Source organism: Choloepus didactylus, chromosome 27, assembly GCF_015220235.1.
Source record: "Choloepus didactylus isolate mChoDid1 chromosome 27, mChoDid1.pri, whole genome shotgun sequence".
Taxonomy (NCBI): domain Eukaryota; kingdom Metazoa; phylum Chordata; class Mammalia; order Pilosa; family Megalonychidae; genus Choloepus; species Choloepus didactylus.
The window spans coordinates 1,254,154-1,271,902 of NC_051333.1; the positions used below are offsets into that span (position 1 = coordinate 1,254,154).

The 17,749-nt window shown below is 44.6% G+C and overlaps 1 protein-coding gene across 1 annotated transcript; it reads right to left on the reverse strand.

The window, feature by feature from the left end:
- Positions 1-5,188: 5,188 nt before the first annotated feature.
- Positions 5,189-7,888, reverse strand: AURKC (aurora kinase C). Its single transcript, XM_037818877.1, has 8 exons — positions 7,841-7,888; positions 7,659-7,743; positions 7,512-7,542; positions 7,118-7,309; positions 6,650-6,788; positions 6,406-6,554; positions 5,639-5,813; positions 5,189-5,475 (listed from the first exon to the last, which is right to left on the reverse strand). Exons 2-8 carry the CDS (start codon positions 7,690-7,692, stop codon positions 5,305-5,307), a joined length of 891 nt encoding a protein of 296 aa, XP_037674805.1. The 5' UTR covers positions 7,693-7,743; positions 7,841-7,888; the 3' UTR covers positions 5,189-5,304.
- Positions 7,889-17,749: the final 9,861 nt, after the last annotated feature.

The window sequence follows — 17,749 nt, forward strand, 5'->3', positions numbered from 1 at the left end:
CCAGACCCCGCGGCCGCCGGGAGGCGCACAGCCTTCTGGGCGTTGTGCGTATCCCCCTTCCGCCCGCCAGGCGCGGGGCCCGTCAGTCTTGGAGCCCGTGCGCCCGAGGCCTAGCGCGCCGCCTCTCGGCGGGAGGCACAGCGCGGGGGCGGCGGGGCCAGTGCGAGGCCGCCCCTCCAAACCCGGGAAACCCAGGCTCGGGGCCGGGGACGTCGGCCCGGGGTGAAGCTGTCCCCTCTGCACGCCCTTGCGGGGAGCAGGCAGAATCAGCGGGCCGAGGACGCTCACGTCCCGCCCCGGCGCGTTCCTCACCCACGGAGCTGCCCTCGCCTCGGCCTTCCTTGGAGGCGGGCCCCGGGGCGTGTGTCGCGCCGACTTCTGGGAAAGGTCGTCGCCTAAGCCTCGGGCAGAGTCCAATCTGCCTTCCCTCCAGGTGGGGAAGCCGCGAGTGGACGAGGCTTGAAAGGAGGTTGAGGACGCCGCTTTGGGGCACGGCCAGTTTGAATTGTCTTGAGACCTCGTAGGGTCTAGACCACCAGGCAGTTCAACAGGGGAATGAACGTTGGGGGAGGATTCTGTCCTGGAGTTCCAGATGCGGGAGCTGTTAGCTTACGCTGTTTGTGTAAGTCCTGACAGTGGGTGAGCGCATCAGGCAACGAGCGCAGATGGAGAAGGAAATGGACAGAGGCTGAACCCTGCACCAGCCCAACATTAGGTGGTTGCGAACAAGGAATTTTTACAATCTGACTGGTATTTTACATGAGGGCTTAAAGGTCACCTTTGTGGATGTTTTCTCCCTCAGGACTTGAGATCAAATCCAGCTTTCAGTACTTCAGGAGGAAAGTCTACATTTGAGAAAATGGAAACGGAATGCAGAATATGGTTGCAGGAGATTAATTATTAAAACGAGAGAGAAACAAATGACATGATGTTATTTGGGCCAAATATTGAAGGGGGACTTATTTTCTTACAAGAAGATGCTGTTTTAAAAAGAGATAATGAAAAAAAACAACAAAAAAAAAACAATCCAGTAATGATCATGCCAGAAAGTGTGGGGTCCATTATTGGCAATAGAGGAATTTGCAGAGATGGGAGGTAGATGACATTTTCTCACATGAGTGATCCTTGGGGATAAATTAAATGGTTTGGGTTAGGTAGAAGGGCTATTAAGGTTAATATTTCTATATTCTCTGCAGTGACGACAATGGGGAAACCTAAGTAGATAATGGAGAATCTTTGAAATCCCTGCTGTGGAGCATGCCAGAGGGTCTTATTATTTAGACATAGATCATCTTGTGAGCAGCACTGAAGCCCTGAATAAATTTTGTACCCTTATCTACCTGGTAAAGTGATCAGCTCAGTGTCATGATTTTATCCAGCAACAGAAAGAAGTAATAATTCAGGATTTTTATGTATAAATCAGTTAATTTCTCAAGCATTGCCAAGTGTTTACTGAAATGTTGAGTCAAGAAAATGAATAGGGAGAGTCAAATAGCAGACAGGATGAGGCTATAAAGCATAGAGGTGTAAGCAGTGATAGTTTGCATGAAAAAACATGTCCCAATGTCATGGAGCATTTAAATAATCAATCTGCAGTAGTGGGGGCTGTTCATCTGAGAGTGGAGTGACTGAATAATTTATATATAATTATTGGGTCTAGTTTTAACTGGGAATTGTTTCTCCATCTCCTCAACTTTTCCTGATGAAGACAGTATGTATAATGTGGTGGGAGTAACGTTAACAAGGCAAATCCATATGGAGTGTGTTTAGAAGAAAGAGTGATGAAAACAGTGGCCACGATGAGCAGCAAATGTGTGAAAATTCTCAGCGGAGGGTTCTTGATGTCCTCTCTCTGAGGCAGTCAGCTGATCAGTAATGCAGGGAGCAACTGCAACATGAAACTGACAGAGGATATAGGGTAGGGTGGAATGGCATTCCCCAAATTGCTGTAAGCCAGTATATGTGATATCAGAGGAGGTGATGCTATATTTACTATTAGGGATTATTTATTCTGATGCAATCAGAATATGACACACTGGAGATGATACTGAACTCACTTGAGAATTGGGCAACACTGGCGTATAGCGAAACATTTTATCTTGAATATGGGAACCAGGTAGATGTCAATCTAAAAAGATTGAGACTTTAGGTTGATCAGAGTCTTGTTTTACAAAGGACGTACTCCTGATAATCTGCAACGAGTAAACTGAGGGTAGGTGATGCACCTAGTGTGGTGCATTACATGGGGTTACAAAAGGCTTGGCCGTTTCTCTCAAGGTGGGAACAATGTGTGGTGTAATTTATGCCCCAGAGCTCCCCACAGGATGATGCTGAGGAGGATTCCAGATGACACCACATCCTTGCTTAGTTTGTTTCCCTGACCTATCCCACACCCTCTCTCTTCTGAAAGCTTTCCCTCAATAAATTACAAGTCCTTCGATACTATATTAAGTTTTGGTGCTACAAAACCCAGTCTAACACAGACTATCTTTGTGTTAAAACCCAAGGAATTTACCACACAGATGCAGGTTTCTTTTCCACAAGAGCACAAGCAAAGGTGGTTAGGTGAGATTGTTCATGTGCTGCAAGGGAGAAACTAGATTTCACAGACATAGATGAGGGTGAATGACATTATCCTGGACCTCGTTTAGGTGTCGGTCTCCCCTATAAGTACTTTATCAGTATGGGACACTGTCTTCTTTGATACTTGACTTCATATGTGTGCTGGATGTCAAACCCTTAGCAAAATTAGTTTCATACAAGGTAGATTAGGGGGCACTTTTTAAAAATCTGTGATCTATGAAATGAAGATTGAAATGTTTTTTTTCCCAAATGACATATTGATGCAAAAATGACATTTTTCTTATTAAAATGCATGATCAATGGTGCATAGGCTATTTTTAAAAGAAAAGCATCCAAGTAAAATAACACCGAGTTAACAGGTGTCACCAAAAAACCCCACTATTTTTGCTTGTTCCCTTTTTGACTTTTCTCACATGAGCACATGAGATCTGGGCAGCCTTTTCCACTGTAATAACAGCTTTCACAGCGTTTGGCAATCGGCTTGATTTTTAAAGTTGCTCTATGTAATAAAACCGTTCCTGTGTTACTCAAGAGTCCTTTTATTTCTGTTTTTTCATAGCAGTGATCTACAAGTGCATAGAATTATATTTCAACTTATTTCCAACTGTGAGGCAGTTTTCTAAGGAACTTCCAATATGTTCTTGGTACCAATAATGCTGAAATGACAATTATTTCAGACATATGTGGGACTTGTTTGTTCCTTGGATTTTCTTTTTCCAAAATAGCCAAATTGGAAAGTTAATTGGTGCAGGTTTGATGTGAGGATTTTTGAATCTAACAAGCCTATGGGTCATCCAGTTTCTATTCTGATCAGGCAGCTCAGTGGCAGCTACTGCCCCCTCCTTCTTCTGTGCCTTCTTAGCAGGCTTGCCAGAGCTCAAGGAGTTAGGTCTTACAGAGATTTTAGTTGAGGTGTTTCCTTCTAGAATACTGGTTCTCAAATTTCATCTGGAGGGCTAAGAATGCAGATGCTTCGACTCTAGAAAGTGGGACAGGTCCTGGGCTTTTGTGGCTTTACAAGTGTTCCAGTTTGCTAATGCTGCTGAAATGCAAAATATCAGAAATGGATTGGCTTTTATAAAAGGGGGGTTATATGGTTACACAGTTACAGTCTTAAGGCCTAAAATGTCCAAGTTAATGCATCCACAATCGGGTACCTTCACTGGAGGATGGCCAATGGCGTCCAGAAAATCTCCCAGCTGGGAAGGCACGTGGCTATCATCTGCTCTGGAGTCCTGGTTTCAAAATGGCTTTCTCCCAAGACGTTCCTCCCTAGGCTTCAGCTCCTCAAAAATGTCACTTTTAGTTGCTCTTGGGGTGTTTGTCCTCTCTTAGCTTCTCCAGAGCAACCGTCTGCTTTCAACAGCCATCTCCAAAATGTCTCTGTAAGCTGAAGCTCCTCTCTTAGCACCTGTGCGTTCTTCTCCCTCTTGGCTGTAGCAAGCTCGCTCCTTCTGTCTGAGGTTATACAGTGCTCCAGTAAACTCATTAACGCCCACGCTGAATGGGTGGGGCCATGCCTCCACGGAAATTATCCAATCAGAGTCATCACCCACAGTTGGTTGGGTCACATCTCCATGGTAACACACAATATAATTAACACTAATACATCTGCCCACACAAGATTGCATCAAAGATAATGGCGTTTTGGGGGGACATAATACATTCAAACGGGCACACCGAGTTTCCCAGATGATTCTGAAGTGACTACTGTTCAATACCCAGTGCTTTAGAGTAGGAGTTGGTAAACTTTTTCTGTAAAGGACCAGATAGCAAATAATTTCACCTTTGTGGGCTAAATGGTCTCTGCACATTACTAAACTTTGCCTGTCACAAGTACTCCTCTCTGCTGCAGCCATCGATAACACGAAAACAAATGAGTGTCTGTGTTCCAATAGAACATTATTTATAAAACAAGAAGACCAGAGGATGATGAGCTGAGCTTGTAGACAGAGGGCTTTGGAAACAGTGTCTGACCATAAGGGCCAGAACATTGCCACATTACTATTAGGTAACATGTCTATGCTGGTGATTAGAAGGGAGGCATTTTGTGGAGTAACAACTCTCAGTCCCTGTTTCCTGGCACACTGAAGTCTCCAAGTTCATGAGAAAACACAAGAGAAAGAGCAAAACCTCCAACCTGGGTAAAGAAGAAGATCTTACTATTCAAAGCAGCATAACCCCATCCTAGAAAGAGGCTTCCTGGGATTAAATTGTTCTATAAGGTAAAATCCCAAACAAGCAACTAGTCTTAAATTAGCCATTAAAAGAAGAGTCAATTTCCTGTTGGGTGTTTTCTTCCTTTACCTAAGAGTCTGCCGACTGGGAGAGAGCTGAATTCCCAAAGCTACACAGGGACATTTAACCAAGGCAATAAAATATTTTTCAACTGGAAATGAAAAGACATCAACTAAAAATGAAAGACACAAGGAAGAATAATAGCATTTATGCAGCAAGTCGGCAGGGGTAATGACGAGGGTAGTGAAGTCTCCATCCCTGGGGACCTGGAGGGACATAATCTTGGGCCACTCCCCTGAGAAAGAGTCCCCCCACCCCAAATGAAGATTCTACCCCCTCACAAACTCACACAACTATAACACCCTGGTGCGAAGTGTTCCCACCTTTATTAATTAGCTTCTCGCATTTTAAAAGCAAAGACACAAAAGACAAGGAGGCAGAGCCAGGAGAACGCCCTGCAGGAGCGCACAGGGCAGGCAGGGCTCAGGGAGCCACGTGAGCCGAGGGTGGCAGCACCCTGCGGGAGTGGGCCCGGACCCAGGGGTGAGTGGGGATCTGGGCCAGGGGCAGCCGCTCCAAGGGCTGGTATCTGAGCAACCTGGAGATCAGGTCCTGGGCCCCAGAAGGCATTGACGAGGGAAACCTCACGTCCACCTAACAAGGCCAGGGATGAGGAGAAAGAAGGCTGGTTAATTTCTTTGGTCAACGTTCTCCCTGTTCTTAGAGTCCATTCAAGGGACTGAGCTGTCCCCTGAGGCCCAGCACCCCCTGCTGAGTGCCGCCCCCCCCATGAATGCCCAGAGTGTGACCGTCCCACCTTGAGGATGCGTTTGTAGGTCTCGGAGTGTGAGGCACTCTCGAAGGGTGGACTTCCCACCAGCAGTTCGTAACAGAGCACCCCAATGCACCACAGATCCACCTTCTCATCGTATGTTCTCCCCTCGACCATTTCCGGGGGTAAGTAGTCGAGAGTCCCACACATGGTTTTTCTCCTGGAGGTGGCAAAGAAGGAAGCACCGGGAAGAGCCCCAGAATGAGGGAGAGCCCTTTTTTTTCCAGCTTCAAATGAGATGGTGGACTCTAGGAAGTCCTGGGCAGTCTCCTCCCAGAAATAGGAATTTAGGGCACAATTTTTAATATAGATCAAAATTCTAAAGAAGATAAGTACTTGGGCCCACCAATTCCCTATTTTAGATTACTCATAAAATTATTTGGGTCATAATCCAGGATATTTGTACAAGAATGTTCTCAGCAAGTAAGATTTGGAACTGATGATGCATCAAGATGAGATCAACTACATCATGATTTATTCAAATAATAAGATACCCTCCTGGAATTCTGGAGACATGGTTCCTAATTTATATGGCAATTTACAGGTCAAGTTATTTATTAAAATATGCCAGAAAATAAAAGTTATGACTGAGTCACATTTCTAAGTCTATAAACATAAATTAAATATATGTATTTTTAAAAGGGCAGTATTCAAATACAAACCAGTTATGCACCTGGATCCTACATTTGGAATGAGTTAAACTGAATTATTCCCAACGAGCACCCAGGCCCCACCCCCACCCCCTGACCTACCTCAGAGAGTGAGTGTGCACAGACCAGCCAAAGTCTGCAATCTTAACCTCACCCCTGGGCCCCAGCAGCAGGTTCTCTGGCTTAATATCCCTGTGAATCACCTTCTTCTCATGGCAGTAGGTCAGGGCATCGGCCAACTCCTCCATTATCTACGTGAGAAAATGTAAAGCAATCAGGACACTCACCGCAGCCACTAGCACACAATATACCCATGGGCCCCAGAGCCCCCAGCACCCCACCTGACCGTGGCTGTGCGCTGTTCATCTAACGTGTGCCTCCTCTGCAAATCCTTGTAGAGCTCGCCTCTTGGAGCGTATTCCAGAATCAGGTACACCCTCCGGGCGTCATAGAAGTAGTTGTACAGGCGCAGGATGTTGGGGTGACTAGAAGAGGGATGGAGCCGGGGTCAGTTTCCTCCCTGAAGCCCAATATGCCATGCTGCTACAAGTGACTGGCCACACGTGGGGCAGATTTTCTGGCTGGGAGTGGTGAGGGCAGAACCGGGAGTGGGCACAAAGACTAGGTTTTCTGGCACAGGGTGGGAATTTTATGTGGTATGACAGAACTGCAGAGAAAAGTCCTCAAAGGCAAGCAAAGGGAAAGCCTGGGGGTGGTATTTGGGGGAATGTTTGGGTTCAGACGTCAGGGATGGGGGGACAGGAAAACAAGGGTGAAGAGCCTCGCGGGCACCTCATCCCGCCTCCGGCCTTACTGTAGATGGGCCTGGATCTCAATCTCCCTGCGCAGCTGGTGCTCCAGCCCTTCCTTCTCTATCTGGGACTTGAAAAGGACCTTCAGGGCCACGATGAAGTGGTTTTCCTTGAGTCGAGCCAGGTATACATTGCCAAATTTCCCCTTGCCCAGCGGGCGCCCAATTTCAAAGTCATCAATCGTGAAGCGCGGCCTGACAGGAAGTAAAAGAGGCTCAGTGGGGGCGAGTCGGGGAAGCCAAGGGCCCCCTTCCTCTTCTACCCTGCTCTCCCTTTGACCCTCCCCACTCCCAAGGGCCCGGCCAGCGTCCTCAGGCAGGTCAGCAGCTCTCAGGCCCCGGCTTGCTCTGCACCCCTTCCCCGCCCTCCCTCCTCCGGACCGGCCCCGAGACGCACGTGTTTGCGGCGCTGGGCGGATCCGGGCCCTCTGCGCGCGGGAGAGAGGGGCAGACAGACGAGAGAGCGGTCAGCGGGCAGTTCCGCGGCCCAGCCCCAACCGCCCAGCCCTTCCCGCCGGCCCCGCCGCCCGAGCCCGGCTCGCACCGCCACCTGCGGGCCGAGCGCCGGCCGACGACATCGCGGGTCTCCCGCGGCCGCGGAGGGGACGGGCGCTCAGGCTCCGGTGACCCTGAAAACGAGGGGGCCGCTTCAGGCTCGCGCTCCCGGGACGGCCCCCTCCCCTCCCCTCCCCGGGAGGCCGCGCCCGCCCCGACGCCGGAGCCCACCCGAGATCCCGGCTCCCGCCCGGGCCGAGCCAATACTTCCTGCTCGATTCCCATTGGTTGAAATTTCTGAGGCGTAGCAGCGAGTGCCCAATAGGAGGCGGAGATGGGAGCCTCGGCCAAGGGCCAGAGGCCAATGGAAGGGGAGGGGGCGGGAGTCGGACTCGGGCGGGTGGCGGCGGGCGGGCCCCGCGCGGTGAACGGGAGGAAGGGCGCTGCTGGCGCAGGGCGAGGCCGGAGGGAGAAGGGAAGGGGCTGGGATGCAAATGGATCTCCTTCCTTTGTCTGGAAATCAGCTTTATCTTCACCAAGGAACTATATGACCCTGAGGGCAACCCACCCTCACTCTCAACCCCACCTCCAGGCCCAATAGAAAGAGGAGCCTGAGGTTCGCAGTGGTCCGGCCGAGAACGTGGGTCTCGCAGGTGGAATGCGAGTCGGACAAGGGGGACACTAGGGCTCGTTCGACCCGCCCCTGGTGACTACAACCGAGGTTGTCGCTTCACTTCAGTCTCCCCTTCTTACCTGTCGACTCTTTCTCCCACCATATACAGCCGCCCCCAAACCCAACTCTCAGCTCCTCTGGGTCCTTGGTTTTGTCTCCACAAGTGTGGCACCACTGGAAGTCGGCAGCTTTTCAGGGCAAAAGGCAGTCCTGAGCACCTCTAGGAAATGGCTCCTGATTCAGTCTGCCGTGGAAACAAGGCTGTTGGATCTAGCAGCTTATGAACCAATTTCGTAACCCTGATCTTATGCTCCTTTCCTCAAGTCGCTTAAGAGTGAGGTCCAGGTTTGTTGTTCCTATCAAAGTTCCCACCTGCCACGCCCAGCCCTGAAATTCCTAAGTCTGGGTGGGTGGCCACTTTGATAAGCCTCCTCCAACTATCTGTGAGATGCTGCTTCGGATTTTTTAAAACAGCAGAATCTCCTCTGAATATGAGACTAAAAATCATGAGGTTGTGAAAGATGGGAGTCGAGTTTGCAGACGATGGCATTTCATTTGGGACACCAAAGTTTTGCTGCAGCAAAGGAAGACAGAACTGAAGTAGCTTCGTGGTTCTAGGGCTGGCAAGGGATTTTTATAGACATAAAAAGGAAATTACGCCCCCCCCCCCCCCAATGCGTGGGACGTGACTCCCAAGGGTGTAAATCTCCCTGGCAATGTGGAACATAACTCCCAGGGATGAGCCTGGACCCTTCCTCATGTAATTAAAAAAGTCTTTTGGACCAAAAGGGGGAAGCGAATTGAAATAAAATAAAGTTTCAGTGGCTGAGAGATTTCAAATGGAGTCAAGAGTCATTCTGGAGGTAACTTTTATGCATTATATAGATATCCCTTTTTAGTTTTTAGTTTATTAGAGTACTTAGAAGGAAAAATCTGAAACTATTGAACTGCAATCCAGTATCCTTGATTCTTGAAGGCAATTGTATAACTATATAATATGGTGTGACTGTGTGATTGTGAAAACCTTATGGCTCTCATTCCTTTTACCCAGTGTATGGATAAATTAGTAGTAAAATTGGGACAAAAAGTAAATGAGCAATATGGAGAAGGGGGTATGGGACATTTTGGGTGTTCTTTTTACTTTTTATTTTTTGGAGTAATGAAAATGTTCAAAAATTGGTTGTGGTGATGAATGCACAACTATATGATGCTACTGTGAATAACTGTTTTACACTTTGGATGGTTTATTGTATGTGAATATATTTCGATTAAAAAAGTTAAAAATAAATGAGGGGGAGGAGGGGTATGGGATGTGTTGAGTGTTCTCTTTTACTTTTATTTTTATTCTTATTTTCATTTTTATTTTTTGGAGTAATGAAAATGTTCAAAAATTGATTGTGGTGTTGAATGCACAACTAAATGATGAAACTGTGAACAACAATCCAGAGGCAGAAGAATATAACTACGGATATAAAAAATGGTATTGATTGTATCTTAGTCTTAAACACTAACCTCAGTAAAACATACGGTCTTAGGCCCCTTTAATGATTACGCTAGAGACCCGATGTCCTCATGCTCTGTGGAATGTCTTTGTTCTGAAATCATACATTGCCTCATGCATTTGTGTTCCCTTCATGGGGCGCTAACAGCTGGATGGCTGCCACCGGAGAACTTCCGTTTGTAAGTCCCAATAACCCCATGTCCGCTTCCGTTCCTGGTATGTTTTTCTGTCTAGCAGCTGCACCCTCCTGGGCTCTGCACGAGCTCAGTCTGGGCCTGAACAAGGGCTACTAAGACCAATTAAAGTGCTCTTGGGTCAAATTGTCCCCTCTCTATTGTCCAAAACTTGTCTCTCTGGCTGGTAATGTAAATCCATGCTTTCTGTTACCATGGTTTGGTGATTAAACTTGGTTACAGATGAGTTAAGAAATTAATAAAATGTCAAGTCATTCGGTGAGTGCAGGATTAAATAAAATGTGGTAAATTCATAAAATGGAATACTACTCAGCAACAAAAATAATAACATCTGGAAAAGGGGGCATTATTCTGAGTGAAAAAAAGCTAATCTCTAAAGGTTCCAAAATGTATAATTCCATTTACCCAACACACTCAAAATGACAATATTATAGAGATAGAGAACAGATTCATGATTGTCAGGGATAAGGGAAGTGGGGAAAGCGGTGCCTATAAAGGAGTAACATCAGGGAATTCCTTTATTGTAACAGCACACTTCTGGATCTTCATTTTGGTGGTGGTGATGTGAATCTATGCACGTGATGAAATGCCTTAGAATTACACAAAGACATATAAAATTAAAACTGGCACATGCAAAATCTGATGAAATCCTAGTGAGGACTGTATTGTGGTTAACTGTATTATGCCAACGTCAATTTCCTGGTTTTGAAATGTACTTTAGTTTATGTATGAGGTTACCATTGGGTAACTACACTATTTCTGCAACTTCTTATTGTTAGGTCCAGAGCCGTTCAAGAATCCACACAAACGCAGCGAGTCATGGTTTAGGTAGAGAGTGTAAGGTTTATTAGAGGAAGAAAGCAGAAGAAAGCAGGTGGGAGCCATGAGAAAAGAAAGAAAGGAAAAATGGCTCCGGCCCTCTTTCTGAGAGCAGCATTTTTTAAAGGAAAAACCCACGTTGGGTGTTGGGGGGGGAAGGTCCTGCTGAGTGTGTTCTGGGCCTCGACTGGGTGGGTGTCTGTTAACTTCTAGGCTGACAGGTTGTTAGGATTCTAGCCCATTATTCTCAGAAAAGCAGCTGCGTTATCTATCTAGGGAGAGCAGCCTTTTCAGTTGTTCATCTTTTTTTTTTTTTTTTTTTAATCATCATTTTATTGAGATATATTCACATACCACGCAGTCATACAAAACAAATTGTAGTTTCGATTGTTTACAGTACCATTACATAGTTGTACATTCATCACCTAAATCAATCCCTGACACCTTCATTAGCACACACACAAAAATAACAAGAATAATAATTAGAGTGAAAAAGAGCAATTGAAGTAAAAAAGAACACTGGGTACCTTTCAGTTGTTCATCTTTTTGGACATATCTGACCTTGCGTTTACCCACCTTTTGGGGTTGGGGCACCACTGTGGCGGGGACAGCCTTAAACAGCCTTCATTCTTTAGTTTATGGGGCGCCTGTTTTCTGTGAGATAACCTGCTGGGGCCTCTGGGTTAGAAACTCCTTCTACATGTTAGTTCCTTTCTTTCTGGGATCTAACACTTATGAATCTATAATTATATCTAAATATGGTTAAAACATGAAATTGAAACTTTATAACGTGTATTTTGGAAGTATAGTGCTACTTTGCATAAGCTTAAATTTAAGATGTTGGTTTATTAAAGGTGTGAGTCTTATTAGATTTACAAGGGAAACTGAAGGGCTTAAATTACAGCATTTTTAAATGTGGTAATTCCATCGCATTAAACCTATGAAAGGTTGAGACAGTCTGTCCTAACTTGAACTGGAAGTCTGAAATTGTTACGGTGCCCGTGAGTTAAGGTACGAGACAGCCAAGCAGAATTTAAAGAGCCTTTATTAGTCAGCTAGCTGGCGGCTGCCATCTCTCACTCCGCGCAGGGAGTTCAGCAAGCAGCAGCAGGGGCCGGAGAGTGCTTGAGACTTATATAGGCAGAAATCACATCCTGAAAATGCCAGCAAGCTACTTTGACAAAAGCAGAGTTGGTGGTTAATTAATGGGTGCTTAAGATCTTTAGCAACCCTGAGAAATTTTCTCAAGGCTGGTGCAATGGTTAATTATTGGAACGGTTACGCTTGGCTAATGCATACATCCGCAAGTCTCACTCCCTAAAACAGCACAGTTTCACTCCCTTCCTCTCAGGGCTTTAATGTTTACTTTGCAGTCATTACCGGTTAAGGGGGAAGGGGACTCTCTTGCTACAGATTAAAGGGAGGGAGCCCACTTCAGAAATGTCTAGTAGAATTTAGCTAAATGTGAATTTAGCTAAACGTAAATTTCACCTTTAAATGCAAAAGCCACTTGAACAAAAGTGAGTTATTTTAATATTAAAAGGATTACTACATTTATTGTAGAAGGGACACTTTCCAAATCTGGGTTTGTCGCTCTGCGTGGCCAAGAGAAGTCACACCGAATCAGGCTGAGAAGGAAAAGAGGGTTTATCTACCCCAGACTGGGGAAGCTTTCCCAAATCAGCCTCCCGAAAGCGTTTCTTCAGTTGGTTTTTATACCCATTGGAGACAAAGAGAGTTAATCATTTTAGTTAACATGAAACAGTCTCTTCAGGATTTATGCTAGGAAAGGTTTATTTATATCTGGGAGGTTTGGGGCAATCTCCCTGAAGTGATTCTTCAATCGGCTAAACCCATTAGAGACAAAGAGTGTCCATCATTTTAGTTAACATGGAACAGAAGTTTGGAGAATTTCAGTAGTTTATCCTATTTCCTTCAGGATCTACATTCTGTGATGGCTGGAAAGGTGCTTCCCGGTCTAGGGAGAAAGCTGAGGCATCTGGGAGGTTTGGGGCAATAGATTAAAGCTTATTTAGGTTTAGGTGCAGACCTTACATTTACAACTCGCTCCTTTGTGAGACTAAAAGTGGTCATTCCTTGCCTACTTCCCGTTTTAAGGTTACATTTAAAAGCTGCTGCTTTAGGTTACATTTGAAGGTTAATTTACAATTTCCTGCTTGCTTACAGTTTTAAGGTTACATTTAAGAAGTCATTGTTACAATATAATGACTAGATATTCATTTATATGTATATATTACACATTGTGTTTACTGAAGAAAACATTTTTAGATGTAAATCTAATGCTGAGTAATAAAACTCAAGGAAATGGAAGTGTTTTTTCCCCTCACTTCATCAGACACTAGATACACAGCAACACTAAAAACATGAATTTAATGAAATAATGGGTTCCAGAACTTAGGGTTCTTCCTTTCACACATTTGAAAAACAGGGAAGAAAATAACCTGGTTTTGTTGTTTGTTTGTTTGTTTTAAGGAAGGCTGAATTAAAAGGCCTTGGCACACGCCCATAGCCATAGTAAACGCCACTTCTCTTCATCTTGAAGCTTCGGGGAGCCACTACCTAATCCCACTCAGCCCGGCGAACTCCCGGGCTTGGCAGGAATCAGAGCCCGGGTGACGGTCCAGGGTAGGAAGCCGGGATGGGGGAGGAAGGGAAGGGGAAGGACCGCAAGGTTAAACTTCCGCTGAGCGCAGGAAACGTCACTACGGGTGAGGAGTGCGCCAGAGCGCCGCGCATGCGCACGGCCAAGTGCGGAAGGGACTACATTTCCCGTGACCCCCCGGGGTTCCGTGTCTCACTGAGCTTTTCCCCCGGATCCGGGAAACGACAAAAGGCTCTGGGAAGTCACGTGTAGACTCTCTTCCTTTTTCGGAAGGCGGGTAAGAGGGTCCATTGAAACATTGTATTCATGGGTATAGAAAATTGGAAGGAGAAGAAAGGCTGTACGTGGCCAGTGAGAACGAAAGTATCAATTCACTCATGAACCCAAATATCGAACACTTGAAAGTAATGCTACCTTCCTGCGACGACCACTCGCTCGGAAGGAGACAAAGGGCACACTCGCGGGACCCCACCGCCTGGATCTGTACTTGGGCTCCATCAACTCCCACCTGCAGTCTTGGGTAAATAACTTAGTCCTTCCAAGCTCAAGTTCTTCGACTTTAAAAAGGGGTGCTAATACCAGTATCCAGCGCTTATAAACTTTTCTGAGAACTAAATAAAATAATCTTTTCAAAGATTTGCACGGTGCCGGCACAGTAAGTTACAAAATGTTAATGGTGTCTGTATTATTACACATGTCATGGTGTTTTTTAAAATGAAGTTAAGTTCCTCTCAATTTTGGCACCACTGAAAGGCTGAATGAATTTCTACCAAAACTGTTGGAAATATTTAGAATACTATTTTAATAACTAAAACTTATAACTATTTTGGGGTAAAACTATTAATATTAAATGAATAATTATCTTTGAACATCTCAGAAAATTTGCTGAAATATTATAAGCACTCAGTGATGCTATTTTTTCTTATCCCTTTTTGAAGGAAGGAAATCCATGTGCCCAAGGTCAATCCACCAGAATGTAGCAGTGCAGGGATTTGAACTCAAGGGCTTTGATCTGGAGGCAGGAGGCCACATCTATCACACTGCTCTATGTACCGTCTTCACAGGGCAGGTTAACCACGAGTTTTAATATCCTTACATAGTGCATGGTTCATCCTCATCAAATCCATTTCTAGGAATTTATCTCTGGAAGTACTGCAAAAAGAAGTATACGAGCTACTTTCATTACAGTAACCTTTCCAGTAGCAAATGGTTGGATGCAATATGAGTATTAAACACTGAGGGGGCATAAATTATGGCACTTGCATAATTCAGTGTAAACATTAAAAATAATATGTATAGCTTCTCTTTCAAAGACAATCTGAGGAGTGATACCCAAGACAGTTACAACACTTGCTTTGGGGCTGTAATAGAGTGGCTACTGGGCAGCTGGGGAAAGGACACTTTTTAAAAAGCTTTATTGAGATGTAATTCACATTATCAAACAGTACATCAATTTAAAGTGTACAGCTCAATGTATTTTGGTATATCATAGAATTGGGCATCAGTCACCACAATCAATTTGAGATTGGAGAACATTTTCATTACCTCAAAATGAAATTCCATTCCCCTTACCAGCACACTTTGAACCCCCCACCTCCACCCCCAACCCTAGACTACCACTAATCTATTTTATGTCTCTATAGATTTGCCTCTTCTGAACATTTCACGTAACTGGAATCATGTGATATGTGGTCCTTTGTTATTGGCATAACATTTTCAAGGTTGATACACGTTACAGCATGCATTGGTGCTTCATTTCTTTTTATTGCTATATAATTCTATGTTGAACATTTTGAGGACTTTCCAGACTATTTTCCAAAGAGACTGCACTATTTTACATTCCCACCTGCAGCTTCTTCACATTTTCCCCAACACTTGTTATCTGTCTTTTTAATTATAGCCATCCTAGGAGGTGTGATGTAGTTTCTAATTGTGCTTGATTTGCATTTTTCTGGTGGCTGATATGAACATTTTTCATGTGTTTATTGGACAATTTTATATTATCTACAGAGGAATGTCTATTCACATAAGATACTTGGCCCATTTTTAAAATTGGCAATTTTTAAAATTATTGGGTAGCAATAATTACTTACATATTCCAGATACAAGTCCCTTATTAGATTTTGAAAAGAAAACTTTTCCCCCATTCTGTGGGTCTTGTCACTTTCTTTATGGTGTCCTTTGCACAAATGTTTTTAATTTTGATGGTATTCAGTTCACTTTTTAAAAAATTACGTGTCATATCAAAGAAACTATTGTGTAATCCAGTCATGTATTAACCCATTTTCTTCTAAGAGTTTCATAATTTTAGTTCTTACATGTAGGTCTTTGATACAATTTGAGTTAATGTAAATGGTGCAAGGTGGGACTCAATTTCATTTTTGCATATGGCTATCCAGTTGTTTGAGCACCATTAGTTGAAGAGACTATCCTTTCTTCATTTAATTGTTTTGGAACCCTTGGGGAAAACCAGTTGACCAAAAATGTGGGGTATTTCTGGGGTCTCAGTTCTGTATCATTTATCTGTAAGTCTATCTGTGTGGCAGTACCACACTATCTTAATTGCTACAGCTCTCTAGTAAGTTTTGAAACCAGGAAATGTGAGTCCTCCAAAGTTTTTCTTACATTTTTCTTATTTTTCAAGATTATTGATTGTACACTTTGGGTGGACTGTATGAAGTGTGAATATATTTCAATAAAACAGCATAAAAATAAAAATAAAAATAAAGAGAATTCAGCCTGTCCTGTGACGCCTAGACTCACATCGCCTCCTCTGAAGTCCTTTCTGTCTTGTGGGCCAATATTGTTTCCTCCACCATGCATGTTGTGGCCATGGTACACTGATGGCCATGTTTTGTACTCAGAAAGCTGGGTCTCCCATACTAGGGTAGATAAGTGGTGGTCACACCTAGATGCACCTTGGTTTGAGTCAGCCAGAGGCCTCCCTTAGCCTTACTTGAATCAGGCTGAGGCCATGTTTTAAGTCCTTTCCAATTCTCCATCAAACTACTGCTCTGAGGATGATACGCAACATGATAATGTCCACTTGGTGTGACAGCTCTTTGTCCTTTTTTAGACTCTGTGGGCTCTAAAGTGCATTTCTTGGTCTGAAGAAATGTCAAGTGAGGATCCAAATTGATATGTCATCTTCTGTTCCAATCCTATTTTGAGCATTTGCATCCTCTACAAGGTTTGCAAAGGCCAATTCTGAGAAAATATCTGTTTTTGATGGACCTATTTATAGCCTCCCATTCCTACTGGCAGCAGTCAATGTAGTCTACTTGCTGGCTATGCGTGGTGCCTTCCTCCTGGGGAATCTGTCCAACGGTTCTCTACAGTCTCGTTCTTGGGGGCAGACAAGACAGTTCCTTGTTGGCATCTTGTGCCTCAGAGGGGGCAAGAGGAATATGTTGGTGCTCAGCTGATCTACTGGGAGACTGAGTCAGAGGCCCTTCTGGGGATAAAACTGCTGAGAAATGACTGGCCTGCGGAAGAAATGGATTTCACTAACCATCAGCTACTTCTATGCTGAACAAGTTTAACACAAGGTAAAATAAAGGTATATCAATGGGAGAAACAAGTAATCCAGTTAGTATAAAAATATGAAATATATGTAATGGCTTTATAGGATGGATTAAGTTGTCTCTTTAAATCTACCTCTTCCTCATACTGGTTCCTTAAATGTCAGTTATAGTCACCCTGATACTATTTCTGTGTCTGTTATTCAAACACCGTGGTAAATGTAGATGCTCAGACAGATATGATCATCTAAGCCTACGTGAAGGGCAGTAAAGGGTAAATACACCAGGTTTGGGTTGCTCAAACTCTGCACACTCCAAAGATCGGACTGGCCCTTTACCATCCCCTAGGAGAAAAACCTCTGAGCCCTTGGAAAACCTTGCCTGATAAGTGCTTTGGTATGTGTGAGGCTCCTTTGGGCTATGGCGACTCAATCAGTGAGGCCTGTCTTTAGGTGCTGCATGCTCTGTGAATGACTCCCAAGAAAAATCCTGGGTGCCAAGGCTCAGGTGAGCACCCTGGAGGCAGTACTTCACATGTGTTGCCGTACATCACTACTAGAACTAAGCCTGTCCCCTGGTGAGTCCACTGGGAGGTACACATGGAAGTTTGGGCCTGGCTTCTCCTGGAATTTGGCCTATGTACTTTTCTCCCTTTTTTGATCTTGATCTGAATCCTTTCGCTGTAATAAACCATACATTTGAGTATAGCAGCTTTTCTGAGTCCTTCCAGCAAACTAGGCCTGAGGGTGGCCTTTGGTAGTAAATACATATAAAAAATAGCCTCACTTGTCAAAATGACTGAACTCTTT

Bases quoted from the DNA above. Each gene is read 5' to 3' on its own strand.
- AURKC (XM_037818877.1), bottom strand. From the start codon at position 7,692: ATGTCGTCGGCCGGCGCTCGGCCCGCAGGTGGCG. The intron at 7,543-7,658 runs GTGCGAGCCGGG...TCCCGCGCGCAG, and splicing joins CGCTCGGCCCGCAGGTGGCG to AGGGCCCGGATCCGCCCAGC. The intron at 5,476-5,638 runs GTGGGACGGTCA...TGGCCTTGTTAG, and splicing joins CCTACAAACGCATCCTCAAG to GTGGACGTGAGGTTTCCCTC.